The sequence below is a fragment of the Cherax quadricarinatus genome, chromosome 39, assembly GCF_038502225.1.
Source record: "Cherax quadricarinatus isolate ZL_2023a chromosome 39, ASM3850222v1, whole genome shotgun sequence".
NCBI classification, from domain to species: Eukaryota; Metazoa; Arthropoda; class Malacostraca; order Decapoda; family Parastacidae; genus Cherax; species Cherax quadricarinatus.
This window is the reverse complement of record NC_091330.1, coordinates 5,212,528-5,232,484: the sequence shown is the minus strand read 5'-3', so window position 1 is coordinate 5,232,484 and position 19,957 is coordinate 5,212,528. Positions and strand designations below refer to the sequence as shown.

At 40.6% G+C, this 19,957-nt stretch overlaps 1 protein-coding gene across 1 annotated transcript in view; it reads right to left on the bottom strand.

The window, feature by feature from the left end:
• The window catches only part of LOC128696414 (serine/threonine-protein phosphatase 6 regulatory ankyrin repeat subunit B-like), a 46,791-nt gene extending 27,219 nt beyond the window's left edge, over positions 1 to 19,572 (bottom strand). The window contains exons 1-7 of the mRNA XM_070092235.1: positions 19,421 to 19,572; positions 12,796 to 12,999; positions 6,831 to 6,936; positions 3,693 to 3,863; positions 3,173 to 3,297; positions 2,186 to 2,279; positions 1,767 to 1,978 (exon numbers count right to left, since the gene is read on the bottom strand). Of these exons, the coding sequence (XP_069948336.1) occupies positions 1,767 to 1,978; positions 2,186 to 2,279; positions 3,173 to 3,297; positions 3,693 to 3,863; positions 6,831 to 6,936; positions 12,796 to 12,999; positions 19,421 to 19,459 (951 nt within the window). The 5' untranslated portion in view covers positions 19,460 to 19,572. The remainder of the gene's footprint in view (positions 1 to 1,766; positions 1,979 to 2,185; positions 2,280 to 3,172; positions 3,298 to 3,692; positions 3,864 to 6,830; positions 6,937 to 12,795; positions 13,000 to 19,420) is intronic.
• Positions 19,573 to 19,957: the final 385 nt, after the last annotated feature.

Here is a 19,957-nt window from a genome sequence, read left to right as displayed (position 1 = left end):
ATAAAAGCAGCGTGAGAGATTCTATTGTTAACCTGTTTATTCCTTACGGAAAAAATGTGCAATAATATGTAAGATACACACAATAAAAACTGTAGCTAATTATACAAACTCAACAGGTAATGGTCGCTAAAAATAATTAATCATGCAGACGACATGAAAGGTGAAAAGTAATTTATTAGAGTAGCTGAACACACAAGATCCGTCATGTATGCACAGTACAATTCTACAATTTCTCAGCCGTACAAGAACCATAAATATAGTACAAAGTGGATGCATAAGCACAAATTCTTAAATGGTCTATGAGTGTTTCACGATCTTTTTTTTTTTTTACACCGGTTTTGACAAGGTTAGGTTAAGTATCTCTCAAAATCGATCAGGTCAACAACCGGTGGTGTAGACTGTGCCCGGACCGAGGGGAAGGTTGCCCTAGAAACCTGGTACAGGTAACCTAATTATATATATATATATATATATATATATATATATATATATATATATATAATATATATATATATATATATATATATATATATATATATATATATATATATATATATATATATATAATGTCGTGCCGAATATGTAAAACTGGTCAATTAGCAAGAACTCACTTAAAATTAAGTCCTTTCTAAAATTTTCTCTTATACGTTTAAAGATATATTTTTTCATTAATGTTTATGTAAAAAATTTTAATTTTGCTCCAAAAGAATGTTAGAAAACTTACCTAACCTTATTATACCAAGAACAATATATTTTAGCCTAACCCAACTAAATATATTTTAGATTTGTTTACAATAATTTAATACTAAACAAACACAGTGAAATATATTTTTTTCGTTAGGTTCAGAATGATTTTGGCGAAATTATTGCATACACAAATTTTTGCTTGTCCTATATGGCAAGATGAGCGTTGCTATTTAAGCCAAGATCGCAAGTTATGCCTATTCGGCACGACATATATATATATAAAGGAGGTTTTGTAAAGGAGGTTTTGTGGGCGAGGGGCTTGGACTTCCAGCAAGCGTGCATGAGCGTGTTAGGAGTGAATGGAGACGAATGATACTTGGGACCTGACGATCTGTTGGAGTGTGAGCAGGGTAATATTTAGTGAAGGGATTCAGGGAAACCGGTTATTTTCATATAGTCGGACTTGAGTCCTGGAAATGGGAAGTACAATGCCTGCACTTTAAAGGAGGGGTTTGAGATATTGGCAGTTTGGAGGGGTAGGTTGTGTATCTTTATACGTATATGCTTCTAAACTGTTGTATTCTGAGCACCTCTGCAAAAGCAGTGATAATGTGTGAGTGTGGTGAAAGTGTTGAATGATGATGAAAGTATTTTCTTTTTGGGGATTTTCTTTCTTTTTTGAGTCACCCTGCCTCGGTGGGAGACGACCGACTTGTTGAGAAAAAAAATATATATATATAACTACCCTTGACCTGTAGTCACATCGTCCTGTACTTAATTTGGGTACTCCACTTGACCTAGTTGTTGAACCTGGATAACATCATATGACTTACGTAAGATACCCTTGTATACTAACGTGTGCCAACTGCCTAACAAGGCAGGCAAAATTGCAACCCTGGAGAATATACAGAGAACTTTCACTGCAAGTATAAGTACAATAAAACACCTCAATTACTGGGAACGGTTCAAGTCCCTTGAACTGCACTCCTTGGAACGAAATTTTCCCTGTACACTTTTCAGTTTAGACAAAAATGCACACAGACAACGCTCCTTAACCCAAGAGAGCTAGAAAGGCACACCTTAGACTGAAGGAAAGGCTTGGCACTATCGTCCTCAAGAAGCAGCTGGAGAGTCTTCAGGTTGCCGTGGTAGGCAGCAAGATGGAGCGGCGTCTGACCGTCGTCTTTGGGAAGGTTAGCGTCGGCGCCGGACTTGAGGAGCATCTCTGCACACTTCTCCCCATCTTTGACTTTGGCAGCCAGATGAAGAGCAGACTCCCTGCCAGAACCACCTGCGTGAGATGGAGATGCCTCAGCATCACAGGTCTCTTGGCTGAAAAGTATAGAGTTTCTAGCTACAAGGAAAAGTGAGGATCGAATCTCGACCCTGCCTGGAGCTTCATAATATATATAATGTAGTTTATTATGGGTGAAAATTCGGCCTACCGTCCTGAGCCTTCAGGAGCGCACCACCACCTTCAAGACTGACAAGTACTGACCTTGCATGGTAAGGTCGGCACCGTGGCCCAGAAGAGCTTCAACCATTGCAGGTTTCCCAGCATTGACAGCTATGTGCAGGGCTGAATAGCCATCCTGAGGGGGCAGAAGGAAAAGGATAAGTGTAGAGGGAGGGGGAAAGGAGGGAGGAGGGAGAGGTTAGAGGGGTGGAAGGATAGATAAGAAGTATGGAGGAATGGGTGAGAGGTGTGAAGGGAGGGATGAGCAGTAAAGGTAGGAGTGAGAAAGGGCGTAGCTAGATCTGAAAGGTGTCTGAGAAGGGGTGAAGGGTGTGCAAGAAATTTGAGATGTGGAGGAAGATTTAATAAGTGGGGGAAGGGAAATATATATAGGAGGAGGAGTGTGAAGTTTGGAGAAAGAAATGAGACGTGCGGAGGGAGGAGTGAGAGAAGCGGAGGAGTAATGAGAGTAAACATGTATTAAAGACTTTCTTGCTTAAATACTAACCGAACACAAGAATGACAAGAAACAGTAGACAGACACAGAAGACAACTATAAAACAACACTTAAAAACCCTCTTAGAATATTACTATATAATAGCCATTTGCTTATTAAATCAGATATGGAACCTGGCTCTAACAAGCCAGGTGATGCTCCCCCTCTTCACAAAGTACTGATACAGACCTTAATCAGATGACGACCCTCACTAGCACGTTAAGGAATGACTTTGTGTGTACAAGCTAGTTGTACAATTGCTAACCATTACAAACGCTCGGCCGGTTAGGGGTCATCACCTGATGATGACCCGTATCAGGAGAGAGACACTTCTCTTTCCTGACAGAACACACTACCAGAACTCGAATAATAATTAACCTCATTCTTACGTGATCTTGATAGGTATCTTACGTGCTGAAAATAAGAGGCATCACAATACTAGATGCTATAGACTGCGGGTAGAGTAGTGAAATTTGTCTTAGTGTACGGCCTTAGTTTTTATTTTGGAATGAGAGAGAAAAGTTGGGTCTCACGTTGGTAGTTACGTCGACGTGTTCACCCTTGTGAAGGATTGCGTTGACCACACCCACATGACCTCGCTGGGCTGCTGTATGTATGCACCTGGCGCCGCTTCTGTTTGGCATATGTAGCGGCACACCTGTAAGGGACCACAACACCTAGGTGTTAGGAAAACACAGGTGTAATAACATTATTTAGGTGCTGTGCTGGTGCAACTGAAAACTTAAATTATATTACTGACTAATGTAACTACATAAAGGTAATCACCTGAGAGTGCTCTGTTCACTAATTTTCACTAAGTACATACTTAGTACATATTAGTATAATCGCTAGGAAAACGAATTAATCATGAATGTCTGTTAGTATAGACAAAACTTAGCATTAATTATAGAAATGACTTAAGATTTAACCAAGTATTCACCTCTCTCTCTCTCTCTCTCTCTCTCTCTCTCTCTCTCTCTCTCTCTCTCTCTCTCTCTCTCTCTCTCTCTCTCTCTCTCTCTCTCTCTCTCTCTCTCTCCCCCAATCACCCACCTTTTCTGAGGAAGGCCATAACAGTGTCTGGGTGTCCGTGCAGGCTGGCTATGTGTACTAGAGTTGAGCCGTCCTTAGTACGGTCCATTACGGAGGCCTTGTATTTCTCCGCCAGCAGGTCGACGACGGGCGTAAAGCCGTTCTCAGCCGCTACGTGGATGGGTGTGCGGTCTGTGGTCGGGGGGAAGAGGGTGAAGGGGTAAGGAGACCGAGGTAGAGTTAGTGGGCGTGGAGGAGTGACTTTAGGGAAGAGGGAGAAGGCCGTACATATGTAAGAAAGCAAGTAAATGTACGGTAGATTATTATTATTATTATTATTATTATTATTATTATTAATTATTGATAACTCAAGTATAATGAACACTTGTCAATGCTCAATAATAATTCAAAGGGAAATATACACTCTGAAATTTAATTGATATGTATATTTCGATCTCTTTCTGGGATCCTCTTCAGCAGAAGAGGATCCCAAAAGGGGATCGAAATATACAGATCATATATATATTTGTGTGTGTGTGTGTGTGTGTTTACTCTCCTGCTTATATTTGCAAGGGTTGAACTTCAGCTTCCGGTCCTGCCTCGCAAGCTATGAAGAAGGTTGAAGCCATATACTGAGTCTATCTCCGCTTCCTCTGTCCCTGGCTAGTACCACTCCCTCGCTAAACTGAAAACACTGTTCACAATGTCACTCAAGCTTATTTGATCATTTAAGTACCGTTTGTGATCCCCGTTCTGCTTCGCGTATTTAAAAATACATTCTATACTGGCAATGACTATGAGTATCTTTCACGATGTGACCGTATCTCTCCTGTTTTCCAGGTCCTCAAACGCTTCTAATGTCGAAAACTTCAGTTTATGCAGCCATTCCTAGTAATTCGTAATTCGTGGATACTTGTACTTGTATCCCTAGGAATTCAGTGATATATTTCCATTTTTTTTTTTTTTTAAGAAGCAGCGAATTCTTGTAGGTCATCCAAAGGTGTGACACAGGTTTGATCCTCCGTCCGATTACAGTGACAAGCAATTAAGAAATGAGCAAAAATGTTCACTACTCCTGAGGAACATATCAGTACTTTTTAATCAAGTGTTTCAAGCTGAAGGACTGAAGCGTTCGTCATAAGCCTGGGTAAAATTTCTCTCGTATTACAAATGCGTCAACATTTATGTAACATTCAGGATGCAGTGAGCGAACGTTAATCATTTTTAGCGAGAAACATTTGTGTAATGGGTGATGAAGTGGAATGATATCTTGTGGAATGACTGGAAAAAGTAGGATGTGAGAGAATGATGTGTGAACGTCGAGTCTGTAGCGCGATGCTGTTGGAAATATGTTAAGAATGTTGTTTAGGTGTGAAGAATAAATATTAAATAATGTGGCTTGAGTACCTGTTGACGCTTCATAGATCATGGATACCAGTGTCAGGCGCTTCCAACAATGATTGACTGGTTTGTGTAGAGCGTTTTTATTGCTTGCCAGTTTTATCTTTGTTTTTATTGCGTGTATCGTGTGCGTGTATATATATATATATATATATATATATTGTAACCACGGACGAGTGATATTGATCAATAACTACACAGCGGTAGCCAAGGATTCGAACCCATGTTGTACTGGGCCACCATTGTGAGCGAGAACCACATGACGCCTTAACCCACAGGACCACACAATCCTACAAGAACCAAGCACCCAGCCATGCTAGGCGTGTTACTCTTGGTCCGAGGACATACAGTAGTGTGGGAGCTTCCATACTGATTTCATTCTCATCTCTGTTTGGTATACTAGCCTACGAACGTCATAGGATCTCGTTCACAATGGCGGGCCAGTACAACATTGGCTCGAATCCTTGTCTAGCGCAGTGTTGTTATATATATATATATATATATATATATATATATATATATATATATATATATATATATATATATATATATATATATATGCAATAAGATCACAGTAAACACGTGATTTCAAAATATGCAAAACAACCACTCTGAAAGAATAGAGAAATTCCAAGGGCTATCGTGACTACACACATTATCAAGGAACTATGAAAGTGAAGCATCCAAGGAACCTATATAAGGGGTCCGGCCAGCACCTCACTATCAGATCCCACAACGGTTAAACACGTGACGCGCAGTGAGCCAACTTGGACAGGTCCTTTGCAAAACTCACCCCCAAGCTATTTATTTGTCCAGTGTATTATTAAATTCTACCCATTTATAATTCTATCCATTTATAATTAATAGAATTTGGGTAGAATTTAATAATACACTGGACAAATAAATAGCTTGGGGGTGAGTTTTGCAAAGGACCTGTCCAAGTTGGCTCGCCGCGCGTCACGTGTTTAACCGTTGTGGGATCTGATAGTGAGGTGCTGGCCGACCCCTTATATAGCTTCCTTGGATGCTTCACTTTCATAGTTCCTTGATAATGTGAGTAGTCACGAAAGCGCTTGGAATTTCTCTATTCTTTCAGAGTGGTTGTTTTGCATATATATATATATATATATATATATATATATATATATATATATATATATATATATATATATATATATATATATATATTATATATATATATATATATATATATATATATATATATATATATATATATATATATATATATATATATATATATATATATATATATATATAAAGTGCTGTTACGGTAATTGTTACTGATTCTCGAATTAATGACACTTAACAAATGATAATAATTATTTGTTATATAGGTTTTTATAATCCTGAAGAAGCGCTAAATCTGTAGGAGTCATACAGAGCTCGAGGGAGTAGGAAGAAATCAGATTTGATCCTCGGACGGGGAAGTTTGATCAAACTCCTTCGATCAAGAGCACCAAGAGAATATAATCACATATAGTCTTCACCAGTAGTGTCTGGAAGAGCGTTAAGCCCTTAATTAAGAGCCATACAGCGCCTTTGGAAGGATGGAATGGAAAGCATTCTGATTCGATCTTTGGAAAGGGATGGCAGGTTCAATTCCTCTGACGGTGAGTTCCTCAGAGGCATGAAGGCATCACCCCAGAGGGAATTTGTTCAGAATTACCTGGTTAAGGTATCGCATATCCTTTATGAATTCAACCAGGCAATTACAAGCATGTGCCCGAAGTTGCTTACCGAACTTGTCCATGATGTTGGGGTTGGCGTGGACGGTATAGAAGAACTTGACGGTGGTTTCGTCTCCTTCCTCTGCAGCGATGTGTAGAGGAGTCTGTCCGGCTGCCTGCAACACGGCCATGCAAGGTGACCAGTGGTGTTGTTATTAGCATTTATTTAGAGCCAAAAGAGTACTAATCGGAAGAAAGTTTTACTTCTAACAATATTAGGTATATTAACAATGCGCGACTATCCTAGCCTGTATTGCATTATAAAGAAATTGGCAATTAAGAAATTTGCTAGCCTGAGCTGTAAGAATTAAGCAGCTGGATGAGAATATCAGCAAATACTGTGTACTTCGAAACTACACCGAGGCCTTCTTCAGCAAATTATACAATATACAAATACTGAAATTATATACAAATGCAGGTTATTTAATCTAAACCAGGTATTTAGATCCTTGTTTGTTTTTTATAGATGAAAATCCAGACTTCGGTAGACCATTGGATAACCAGGTAACGAATGATCATCTATCAAAGACACGTGTCAGAATATACTTTCCTGTTATCGGACGAACTCTGCGTTACATTACCAATTGGTTGTATAAACATCATGATGGTAATATAAAATATACAAGGCAGAATGTGAAGTGATCGCTTCAAGGACGTCAAATTATGAGTATTCACGTCAGGCGATATATATCGTTCAGTAATGTCGTATAATCAGGATATATGAAAGGTGATAACAGAGCAAATATAGTGAGAAAATGGAATTAAAGATGGTTTATGCTTCTGTTTACTCCCGATACTCACCCTGACATAGTTTCGTGTACATAGCACTTGACTTCAGTGTAGGGTCAACATGGTTTAAAATGTCATCAAATACTCGGTATTGATGGTGGAAGTGTGTGATGAGAGGTTTCTTTGAAGAGGGGAAGATATGTATTTTATTAGTAGAAAGACCTCGTGACGTTGGTCTTAGTTATATGAAGACCCTCTGGCTTACCTGTTCACCTAATTACAACACAGTTAATATCACATCACGAGACGTAAGCTAGTCTAATTTAATGTGGAAAAAAATAATGCGATTATATACGCCGTAACATTAAATGCGTTAGTGTGTTCGTGTACCTGCTTATTTGAACGTTAATAAAAATTTTACGTAGTGTAACATTTTCATAACTGCGATTTTTTTTATTTTTAAATCTCATTAATGAAGACAACGTCTTTTGTTTACATTGGTTTTTCATACGTTTTGTTCAGTTTTGTTTTCTTTTGCATGTTCCTGAAATGTCGCTTTATTTTTCTTTCCACGTAACATATTAGCCCTAAAACGCTGGACAGCTGACACGTTTTCATAGTGTCTTTGTAATGAATATAAATTCCTTGGTGACATGGAGGTGGGGGTGACGTGAGACACTTGGGCGAAGTAACGATGGAGGCGGCCAGTAATTGAATGATGGCTGACTATGTGACAATCTCGTTTATGGGTTTTTTTTCTTATGGATTGGTTAATTAAGTGCAGCAGGTAATATCTGTTTTACATCCACATTCATACCCCCCCCACACACACACACATCCACACATGCATCCACACACATGCACACACATCCACACACACATCCACACATGCATCCAAACACACAGCGACACACACACACACATGCATCCAAACACACAGCGACACACACACACACATGCATCCAAACACAGCGACACACACACACACACACACACACACACACACACACACACACACACACACCCACACACACACACACAACCACACACACACACACACACACACACACACACACACACATCCACACACACACACCCACACACACACACACACACACACACAGAGAGGGAGCAGAGGCGCTATGTGTACCCCTAACAACAATATTCAATACATCTATCGAAACAGGGAGATTGCCTGAGGCATGGAAGACAGCAAATGTGGTCCCAATCTTTAAAAAAGGAGACAGACATGAAGCACTAAACTACAGACCAGTGTCACTGACATGTATAGCATGCAAAATCATGGAAAAGATTATCAGGAGAAGAATGGTGGAACAACTAGAAAGGAATGATCTCATCACCTAGCCAAGCATGTAAAGAAACTAGAGAAAGTGCAAAGGTTTGCAACAAGACTAGTCCCAGAGTTAAGAGGTATGTCCTATGAGGAGAGGTTAAGGGAAATCAATCTGACGACACTGGAGGACAGGAGAGATAGGGGGGACATGATAACGACTTACAAAATTCTGAGAGGAATTGACAAGGTGGACAAAGACAGGATGTTCCAGAGACTGGACACAGCAACACGGGGACACAGTTGGAAGCTGAAGACACAGATGAATCAAAGGGATGTTAGGAAGTATTTCTTCAGCCACAGAGTAGTCAGGAAGTGGAATAGTTTGGGAAGCGATGTAGTGGAGGCAGGATCCATACATAGCTTTAAGCAGAGGTACGATAAAGCTCATGGTTCAGGGAGAGTGACCTAGTAGCGACCAGTGAAGAGGCGGGGCCAGGAGCTTGGACTCGACCCCTGCAACCTCAACTAGGTGAGTACAACTAGGTGAGTATACACACACACACACACACAGAGTCAGAGTGGGCACCTGTGACCAGCGGGGTCCCGCAGGGGTCAGTCCTAGGACCAGTGCTGTTTCTGGTATTTGTGAACGACATGACGGAAGGAATAGACTCTGAGGTGTCCCTGTTTGCAGATGACGTGAAGTTGATGAGAAGAATACACTCGATCGAAGACCAGGCAGAACTACAAAGGGATCTGGACAGGCTGCAGACCTGGTCCAGCAACTGGCTCCTGGAGTTCAATCCCACCAAGTGCAAAGTCATGAAGACTGGGGAAGGGCAAAGAAGGCCGCAGACGGAGTACAGTCTAGGGGGTCAGAGACTACAAACCTCACTCAAGGAAAAAGATCTTGGGGTGAGTATAACACCAGGCACATCTCCTGAAGCGCACATCAACCAAATAACTGCTGCAGCATATGGGCGCCTAGCAAACCTCAGAACAGCATTCCGACATCTTAATAAGGAATCATTCAGGACCCTGTACACCGTGTATGTTAGGCCCATATTGGAGTATGCGGCACCAGTTTGGAACCCACACCTAGCCAAGCACGTGAAGAAACTAGAGAAAGTGCAAAGGTTTGCAACAAGACTAGTCCCAGAGCTAAGAGGTATGTCCTACGAGGAGAGGTTAAGGGAAATCAACCTGACGACACTGGAGGACAGGAGAGATAGGGGGGACATGATAACGACATACAAAATACTGAGAGGAATTGACAAGGTGGACAAAGACAGGATGTTCCAGAGATTGGACACAGTAACAAGGGGACACAGTTGGAATTTGAAGACACAGATGAATCACAGGGATGTTAGGAAGTATTTCTTCAGCCACAGAGTAGTCAGGAAGTGGAATAATTTGGGAAGCGATGTAGTGGAGGAAGGATCCATACATAGCTTTAAGCAGAGGTACGATAAAGCTCATGGTTCAGGGAGAGTGACCTAGTAGCGACCAGTGAAGAGGCGGGGCCAGGAGCTTGGACTCGACCCCTGCAACCTCAACTAGGTGAGTACATCCACAAACACGCTCCAGCTCCTTGGACAGATGGTACCTATCACATGAGGGTATAAAGTGGACTGTTATTATTCGCATAGAGAAGAAGACTCAATAAATACAAGTGTTATCCTTGGTTATGACCTCTTGAGTTAATACGAAGAGAGATGGTATTTCTCCTCCCTGCTAAGATAAGCTATCGATGAGCCCTTCCTACTGATAAAGAGCCGGCCTCATCTGGTGGGTACGTCCGTTCGTGTGCGTACGTGGGGAGAAGTAAACCAAGAACCATATCGGAGTAATTAGTATCTTTATTGTTAAGCTTTTTTCAAATTGCCCAATAAGGGTGAGGAGGGCGTGGTCAGTAAGGGGAGTCAAAAGTGTAATATCTAGTTCCCATTATCGAGGTCAACGATAAGTTAATGACTGTGGGTGTTAGTCTATGCTGATGCATGAAGGTTAAATATCTGTTATAATTCAGTTATTTGTTCAGTAGTAACTAATTACATATCTGTGTGTGAATAACGTGGTGAACGGAAAATTACATTAGCTTAGGCTAGAAAAGTTTTCTATTCTTGAATATTCATAGAAAATAATATTTGTATTTTTTGCAGGTTTAACTTCTCTAAAGTTGATTTATAATATAAGGTGTTAGCTGTCGTGATTCGCTTGTACAATGACAATGATTCAGTCAACTAAATTGTTCCTAAGTCACCTTTACATTGTAAAATGCACGCACGCACACAGACAGGAGCTGTGAATCGACCCCCTGCAATCTCACGTAGGTGAGTAATGTCAGCAGGCGCCATGGTCTGCGACATCAATCAGCTACATGTTTTGTTTTGCTTTTTGTAACTCTGCTCCCCGCTACATCTATAACTACAGCTGGTGATGGTAGGGAAGGTAGCTATAAGAATATAGCTGTTAATTTTGCAGACTGTGGCACTTGCTAAAATTACCAAATGTTGGCAAAGTGCAGGAGTAACACATGCGTAGCCTCGAATACAGAATGGGGAGTGTCGTAGTCATGTGCGCAACTTTTCAGTAAATTAATAGAACTATAACAGCATCTTCAAAAACAAGCATAGAGTAAGGATATGAAATCTTGGGTTTTATTTCAGGTGAGGTCAGAAAAAGTGGTGGTGGTGGCATGCTAGGGGAGTGACTTGAGGGTTAGAAGGTGGACAGTCGACAAGGGATGAGATGTATGTTACTGCAGCAGATAGCTGGTTTTCTCTCTCTCTTCCCAATGGAAATAAATCACTCTGACTTTTTTGGGTCATCCCCGGTTCTCTCCACATATGCTGCTATGTATGATAATCTATGCATTTGTATTTGTGTATACCTGAATAAACTTACCCTCCCTCTCTCTCTCTCTCTTTCCTTCTTCCTCTTTCCTCTGACGTACATAAGTAATCCGTGCTGCTAAAATACTGTGTTGTAGTCACGGAAGGTTAATTATACTACACTCATGAGTGGCAGGCAAGCCCAGCTGTAAGAGTGCTTTACTTAGCCATTAAAGGTAATCACTAACATGGTATCTACTTAACCGCATAATCTGCTGCTCTTCCCTTGATTTATTCTCGTGATATTGAAACAGACATCGTAAGGGATAGTGAAAATAATGATAATTATAATAAAAATGAATATAATAAAAATTATGAGACATTTGTGCAACGCTTGGATATCTTATATATATATATATATATATATATATATATATATATATATATATATATATATATATATATATATATATATATATATATATATATATATATATATATATATATATATATATATATATATATATATATATATATATATATATATATATTATATATATATACACACACACAATTTAATAAAAATTATGAAGATAACAATTTTTATAGTGGTGATTACAATGTTGCATTAGTAGAAATATGTAGGATCAGTGGTAATTTCAGTGGTCACAATTCAATCCTGCAAAAAAAGAAAACTATATTCCACAGGTATATTTCACTTTATAAATTATCTGAATAATCTGACTCCAAGAACACCTCTAGACATGGAATTTTACTGCTTAAAATTACCCAATTTCCTAAGTCCATTATCTGTTAATACTCAATTTAAATCACTGCCATCACCATCATCCCTTTAGCACTGCTCTTGCCCACCTAGCAGTTAAAAATAAGCGCCTGTGTTAGTAGACGATCATGGGTCGCATCCAGGGGGGGGGAATGAGTTAGAAAACTCCATTCCTTGAATGTCATTTCCCGTGTAAGGATAAAACACTTCAGCCCAGTGTATGAGAAACTCCAGTACCTGCTGAAAATAACCAAGTGTTGAGTGGAAAGTTCGAATTCTGCTCTGGATTGATATAGGCGAGAAACTGAAAAAAAAAATAATAATGACCACTTACATTCTGAGCATCGGTGTTGGATCCCGCCTCGACCAGGATCCTCACCATATCTGTGTCCTTCTTCCTGCAGGCTATATGTAGGGCTGTGTCTCGGGTGTTCCCACGGACTGCCTTCACTTGGTCGGAGCCGTGGTGGAAGACCAGCTCCCGTACCAGCCCTTGGTGGCTTGCCTCCACCGCCAGGAAGAGTGGAATGTCGCCGCGCTGTGGATAGAACAGATTAACTGTTGGGATGTCGATGCTGGGGCAGCATGTTAGCTTAGAGATTTAGCGCTTTCTAAGCTTAATATTGCGTGGGGTATGTATCACGTTATAGCTAGGTAAAGAAACATAGGTGTTTTAGATTATTATCGGCAAGCGCTAAGCCCGTAGGGATTATACAGCGCCTAGCGGGGGGGGGAAGATGGAAAGCAATCAGGCTCAGTTCAGGGAACTGGAGCACAGATCCAATTCCCAAGCTCAAGAGCCCCTCACCAGAGACAAGGAACCTCCCCTGAGTGGATAGATTAACTTAGGGATGTACTGCTTCGTAGGACGGACAACAAACTAGCTACGAGATATCAAGTTAGCTGTGGAATCGAGTTACTAGCTGAGAAAGCTAAGGACCTACCAGTTCACGAAGCTGCGGATCAAGTTATGAAGGATTAAGAGTTATAAGAAAAAAGTTGCACTCTGTAAATCAAGAACAATGGAATGGTGAGTGAAGCAACGGGAAGATTCTTCAAGTAAGTTGCCTTGGTGTTGGTGAAGAGCTCTTCATCCAGGGAACTGGAGCTATCAAACTTGATTACATCCTATTTCCTGGTCTCAACGCGTTTACTGTTTCTTCATTGACTAAATAACAATAATGATTTTATAAATTACTTATAAATACGCGGTTATTGAATATTTAATTGAGATATAGCTGATGGATGAGGTTAAGATGAGTTGTGTTTGTGCAGCTGTTTGTTGAGGAGAGAAACAGAAAGTGTTTGTGTGTCATTCGTGGTGTTTGATATGTGAACTGCGGTGTTTTAATTGCTATCTGTCAAAGGCTATTGTTAATACACACTAGGTTTTTTTAAGTGTGTGTGTGTGTGTGTGTGTGTGTGTGTGTGTGTGTGTGTGTGTGTGTGTGTGTGTGTGTGTGTGTGTGTGTGTCCCCTCCTCCCCAGTGAGTGTTCGTGCTGATGAACAAGCCAGGAAGGTAAAATATGAGGTAATGAGAGGGAGGTGTTCAGTGTTACTAAGAATAAAGAGAACTAAATCAGTGTTCGTACTCGAGTCATTTCAAGTAGCAGCAGTGTACTCAAGGTCGACATATTATTGGTAGTATGCATGAACACGGGCTACTTCTTGAAGGGTTATATAGCACTAACAGCCTGGTTGATCAGGTCCTGATCCACCGCGAGACCTGATCGTGGACCGGGCCACGGGGGCGTTGACTCCCGAAATACTCTCTAGGTATACTCTAGGTATACTCCAAGTATACTCCAGGTAAGGTGATAGGTAAAGGTAGCCAGAAAACCAGTGTACTTGAGTAATATTCATTTATCTAAGGATGAGTAATATACGTCATCTAGACACTATGTATTGTTCATTAGGTATCCCGGAGTATTTTTTTCTTAGGTATCTTCAATGGAGCAAGTTTAGTAGCTGCCCGAATTATCTTCTTAATCCTCGTTTATCGTTTACATCTTGAAAACGCCTCAACCTATCGGCTTCAGATTTTAAACGTTGATAGAGTATAAATAAGAGAAGGTTCATACAACTATTGGTTCGTGCAGATGTTCTTCCCCCAGTTTCACATCCACTATTCTCAATTTTGATTTTCTCGCAGTAACATAATGACTCCTCAGATCGACTTCAAATCTTAATCTGGTGTATCTTGCATGATAAAATTTTCGATTGATGTAGGGCTGGGTAAGTAACAATTTACAAATTTTATCGATGAAGTTGGGAAAAATTAAACACTGGTTTTCTTGCAATAATTTGTGACTGCCTAATTCGATCGGCATCAAACCTTCAGTACCGATAAATTGAGACTGCAGCGTCCGAGCGATTTCAAATTTAGTGTGCTTGTATATCTGAAATATTGCTTTCCGTTTAATAGCTAGAGAAAGTATTTTCCGATGGGCTTGAAACTTTCAAAGCTGGTTTATCTTAGTGGAAGGTTCGAACTGGTTTTAGCTGCGTAAGTTCGTCTTGAGGTAGAGAGGGTTGGGCTTCAGAAAACACGGGGATACCTTTCCCACATCGTGCATCGACGCGGGTTAGATTTGAATTGCAACCCATTTTAGAATGAATTCTGCCACATGCAGTGGCTGGATTTGATGAAATAACTTTAAAAACAAGCCTGGTGCTCCGGGGAATGGGGAAACATCGTCTAGCTTCGGCAAGGCGCCCATACTTATCTGGGGTCTGGCTTCGTGGTAAAGTACTGTGTACTCTGATGCAGAGTTGCGGGTTCGAGTCCTGCTCTGGACGTAGAGATAATGTATTATTTCTTGTATATGAAAACTTGAGAGCGAAAACTCGTTAATTAGAAGCATTGATATTTTATTCTTCAGGTATATATATATATATATATATATATATATATATATATATATATATATATATATATATATATATATATATATATATATATATATATAATCTCAAAAGCATGTTGTATCCACGATGGTTGTATAGTATACTTTTTTCTGGGAACTTGAAGATAATTTCAGAGAGTTTATTTTTGTCAAGCTTATACACCACCACCAAGACCACTTACACATCACTGCTATCACCACCACCACCACCACCACCACCACCACCACCACCAAGGTCACGCTAACACCATATTAAAGTATTAAGTGTCAAGAGGACTTCGTGTGTCACAATCACAGAAGTCAAATTAACATAACACTCTTGCGGCAGGGGCTTCGAGGAGCCACCCCGACATTCCTGGTAGCAAGAATTGGTTCGAAGGAAGCAAGGTACCCTGGAGCAGAGTGATTTACGACATCAACAGGGTGTGGACTGCCTCCCAGGGGAATTCTCAACCCCAGGCTATACCTGGTGATTATAGACATGGGGTTGCAGGGAGACTCAAGTCCTGACTCCTGCCTAAATTAGAATAAGTCCACCCCTCCTCTTCCTCCTCCTCTTCGTCTTCTTCTTCTTCTGAAAGAACAGAAAGACACAGTACCTGACTGGAACAGAGAAACGCTTACGACGACGTTTCGGTCCGACTTGGACCACTTGCATGTGTGATCTTGTAAATGGCCCAAGTCGGACCGAAACGTTGTCGTAAGCCCCTCTCTCCTATGTACTGGTTATTTGTGTAACCGTCGTCTTCTTTTTTTTGCTCCTCTTCCTCCTACTTCCTCTTTGCTCTCTGGTTTGCCCTTCAGTCCTCCCAACACGCCTCTCGCTGTATTGGATTCTTGCGCGTTACTCTGAAGTGTGAACCATCGTGCGCACTGCCAGCTGGCCTTGAGGGACCCACCGGGTGAGGTCACATTTGAGGAATGCAAAAAAAAAAAAAAAAAAATAGGGTTGAAATAGAGCTTGAGACCTTTTGAGTCTTTAATGTAATGCTAATTAGAAGCTTATGGGTACAGATATTAGGTGAGATTTACTATGGGAGTGTTGACAGATTCTTTGCTACACCGATTGTATACATTTAAAATTCATAGCGAGTTACTAGGTTCGAACCTGCATTCTGGAGGTTCTGCAATTACCAGGTTCGGCAGTGTCGCCGCAACTGCACTACAGAGAGTCATTCTAGGACCGCCAGACAGCAGGGTAGGTCTAGGACCGCCAGATAGCAAGGTAGGTCTAGGACCGCCAAACAGCAGGGTAGGTCCTCGTCACTCCACCGGAATTATACAGTCGTTTCTTACGAATTTTTAGCACATATACAAACCATTTGTTTCACTGTCGTAAATGTAAAAATAGTGAAATAGAATCATTGCACGTCTGGTAGTGAAGGTTTATATGTTCGAACGTACATAAGCCAGAAGTAGTATCGGGAGTATGGTCCAGCAGGGAGTAAGGTCAAACAGGGAGCACACGCTCTGGGGACTGCTCAGATCGAACCCGATTACCTCCCATTCTCATGGCGCTGTATGACTCTTAAGGGGGTAAGTGCTTCCCCACGAATATAATGTAAACTCTCAGCCGTGATATACGCTTTACATATACTCATTCCCTCTGTTTTCAGCACTCAGATGGTCCAGTAGGTAAAGCGTTCGTGTGCTTGCTGAAACTATACAATGCTTCCTGAAAATCTAGGTTAATAATACAAGCTACAACAGCTTGGCCAGATCGTACACTTGTGTGGCTAATTTACCAATGTTAGACAAGGGCAAAGTGTGGGTACTTGTTATTTTCGCAATTCCGTACTTGACCTCTTTGCAGGACAAAATAAATATGTTTTGCCATACATTAATCTAAATCAGGTCAAGGGGCAATAATTGCCAAGTTCTGTCCTTGAATTAAGTACTGAAAATCGTAAATCATAATTACAACGGTTATTTTCTTTTATCTAGGAATAGATTATGGCCACATTTGGTGTGGCCAGTACTTACTAGTTTTCACCCAGCGTTATGTTTGTGTGTGTGTTAATGATTTCTAACTTTGGCAAAACACTTACATTTAGAGTGTTTGGATTTCGAAGTGCTATATGGATTCATTTTCTGAGTCTGTGAGAAGAAGTATTTTCAAAGTTGCAGCAAATTTACGTGCCAAACTTTTTCGTACATTATCTAACTACACGCTCTGATGCACCTTTAAGTCCACAAAATACATTTCCGACATCCTCCATATTATTAATTTTTTTCACCCTTGCCCACTTTTTTTCTCAACACGAGGCTGGTTCCAAACTTTCTAGGACTGGGATAGATACTATATCCCTAGAAGAATGAAAAACCAAAGTACACACGAAAACAATTTATAAGATGCTTAGGAACATAGTAGATAGGGATAAACTATTTGAGAGGAAAGAGAATTGAGGGGGATGCAAGTGGAAACCTACTGTAAATACATATGAACCAAAGGTGCGATAGAAAGAATTCCTTTGGTGTCAAGTGTAATGAACAATTAGCAAGCGATTAGACAGTAGGTAGGAAAGCAGAGGATGCTAACTCAAGGCATTAATTTAAAAGAAGATACAAAAATAAAAGAAGCTGAATATGGTATGGAGTAAGTACCACCACTTTATCAAAGATCTGAGATACGTAGGTATATACGCTGGTAAAAAAAAAAAACTGCGCCCCCCCCCCCACACACACACACGGCCAGGAGCTCGGACTCGACCCCCGCAACCTCAACTAGGTGAGTACACACACACACACACACACACACACACACACACACACACACACACACACACACACACACACACACACACAAAATAATGCATGTAGACTCAGGCTATATAAAAAAAACTGGATATATAATAATTACACAGGATATATATGATAACCCCGGATATATAATGACCCAGCACATATAATAACCCAAATTATATAATGACCCAGGATATATGGCCAAGGATATATAATGACTCAGGATATATAATGACCCAGGATATATAATGACCCAGGATATATAATGACCCAGGATATATAATGACCTCAGGTCTATACCGATGAACCACTCAGTTGAATTTATGTGCTAATTTCCAATCCATTATTTTTCCCCTTGTGCCCCCCCTTACCCCCATTCACTAACTCTCCTTCCCGATTCCCCTTCCTGTGTGCGTTACATAATGGCTTCCATCAAGGGATTCATACATGAGAGTAACACGCGAATGTAATCTAATTCCTCACACCCTTCCCAACTCCCACTTGCTACTGGAAAGGGGCATCACGTGTAAGGTGACTTGCTCATACGCTGCACCCAGCCCAGGAGTCAAACCCAGGTCCTTTCGATTGTGAGCTACTGGTCCGTACCCAACTCAAGAAGTAAAAGAAACACTTTCACAATTATTCAGTCACTGTCTTACCAGCAGAAGTGTGCAGACGTCATGGATCGTACACAAACCCCTCATGACCACCTCCCCCCAATCTTACCCCAGACGACCCCCTACCCCTCCTTCCTTGATCTCCTGATTTATTCACCCGCCTAGTCATCCAAGTTTTCCCCATACTCTCTAAATGTCCAAACCACCTCAGCAACCCCTCCTGAACCCTCTGAATAATATTTTTGGTAACCCCACACCTTTCAAACCTCCAAATTACGAGATTTTTGCATTATATTCACACCACATATTGTCCTGTGAAAGGACACCTGCACTGTCCCCATCCTCTTCGCTGCAACGTTCAAAACCCATGCTTCACACCCATATAGGAGTGTTGGCACAACTATCCGCTGGTCATACCATTTCTTACCTCCATGGTTAAAGCTCCGTCTCCACAGATGTCTCAGCCCACCCACCTTTTCCCCCTTGTCAGTTCTATATGATATACCTCATCTTTCATACGCCCGTTCGTCGACCAGTTCACTCCCAAATCTCTGAACACACACACACACAAATATATATATATATATATATATATATATATATATATATATATATATATATATATATATATAATATACATTATACTACAAGATTATATTTAAGTACATGCACGAGTAGAGTGGAGGTACTTACACTGTCCTTGACGAGTCTGAGGTCCTGCTTAGCGTGCATCAGAACAGTCTTTATGAGAGCCACTGCTGCTCCAGTACTCCGATTGGCCACCAAGTGTGCTGCTGTCTGCTCCCGGGGCTACAACACACAGGTGGAGAACATGTTAATGTCGGGTAAAGGTCAAATTAACGTGCTGGTCTCAGAGAGACAAAACTGTAGTGTACACGACTGGCTGTTTTGACAAGGAAGGGGCAGCCTGGTGCTGGTGAAGGGTATATAATTCCTGGAACAAGAGCTACTCTCCGGTTCTTGTGATCAAAGAATATTCCATGCTTTTCAACCAGGACCTTCCCCATTTATCTGATAAATACAGAATAAAATAACCAACTATTTTCCCTGAACAGAAATGAGGTAGCAATTTGCCTTTAATAGCTCTTCAAATTTATAAGAAAATGTCATCTGGGCGTTCATTAAACTCAATATAAAAAAAATTACTATTAAGAGAAACCATTAAATAACCGTCATAAATTTTGCTGTTAAAAAAATAAGCCCTATAGC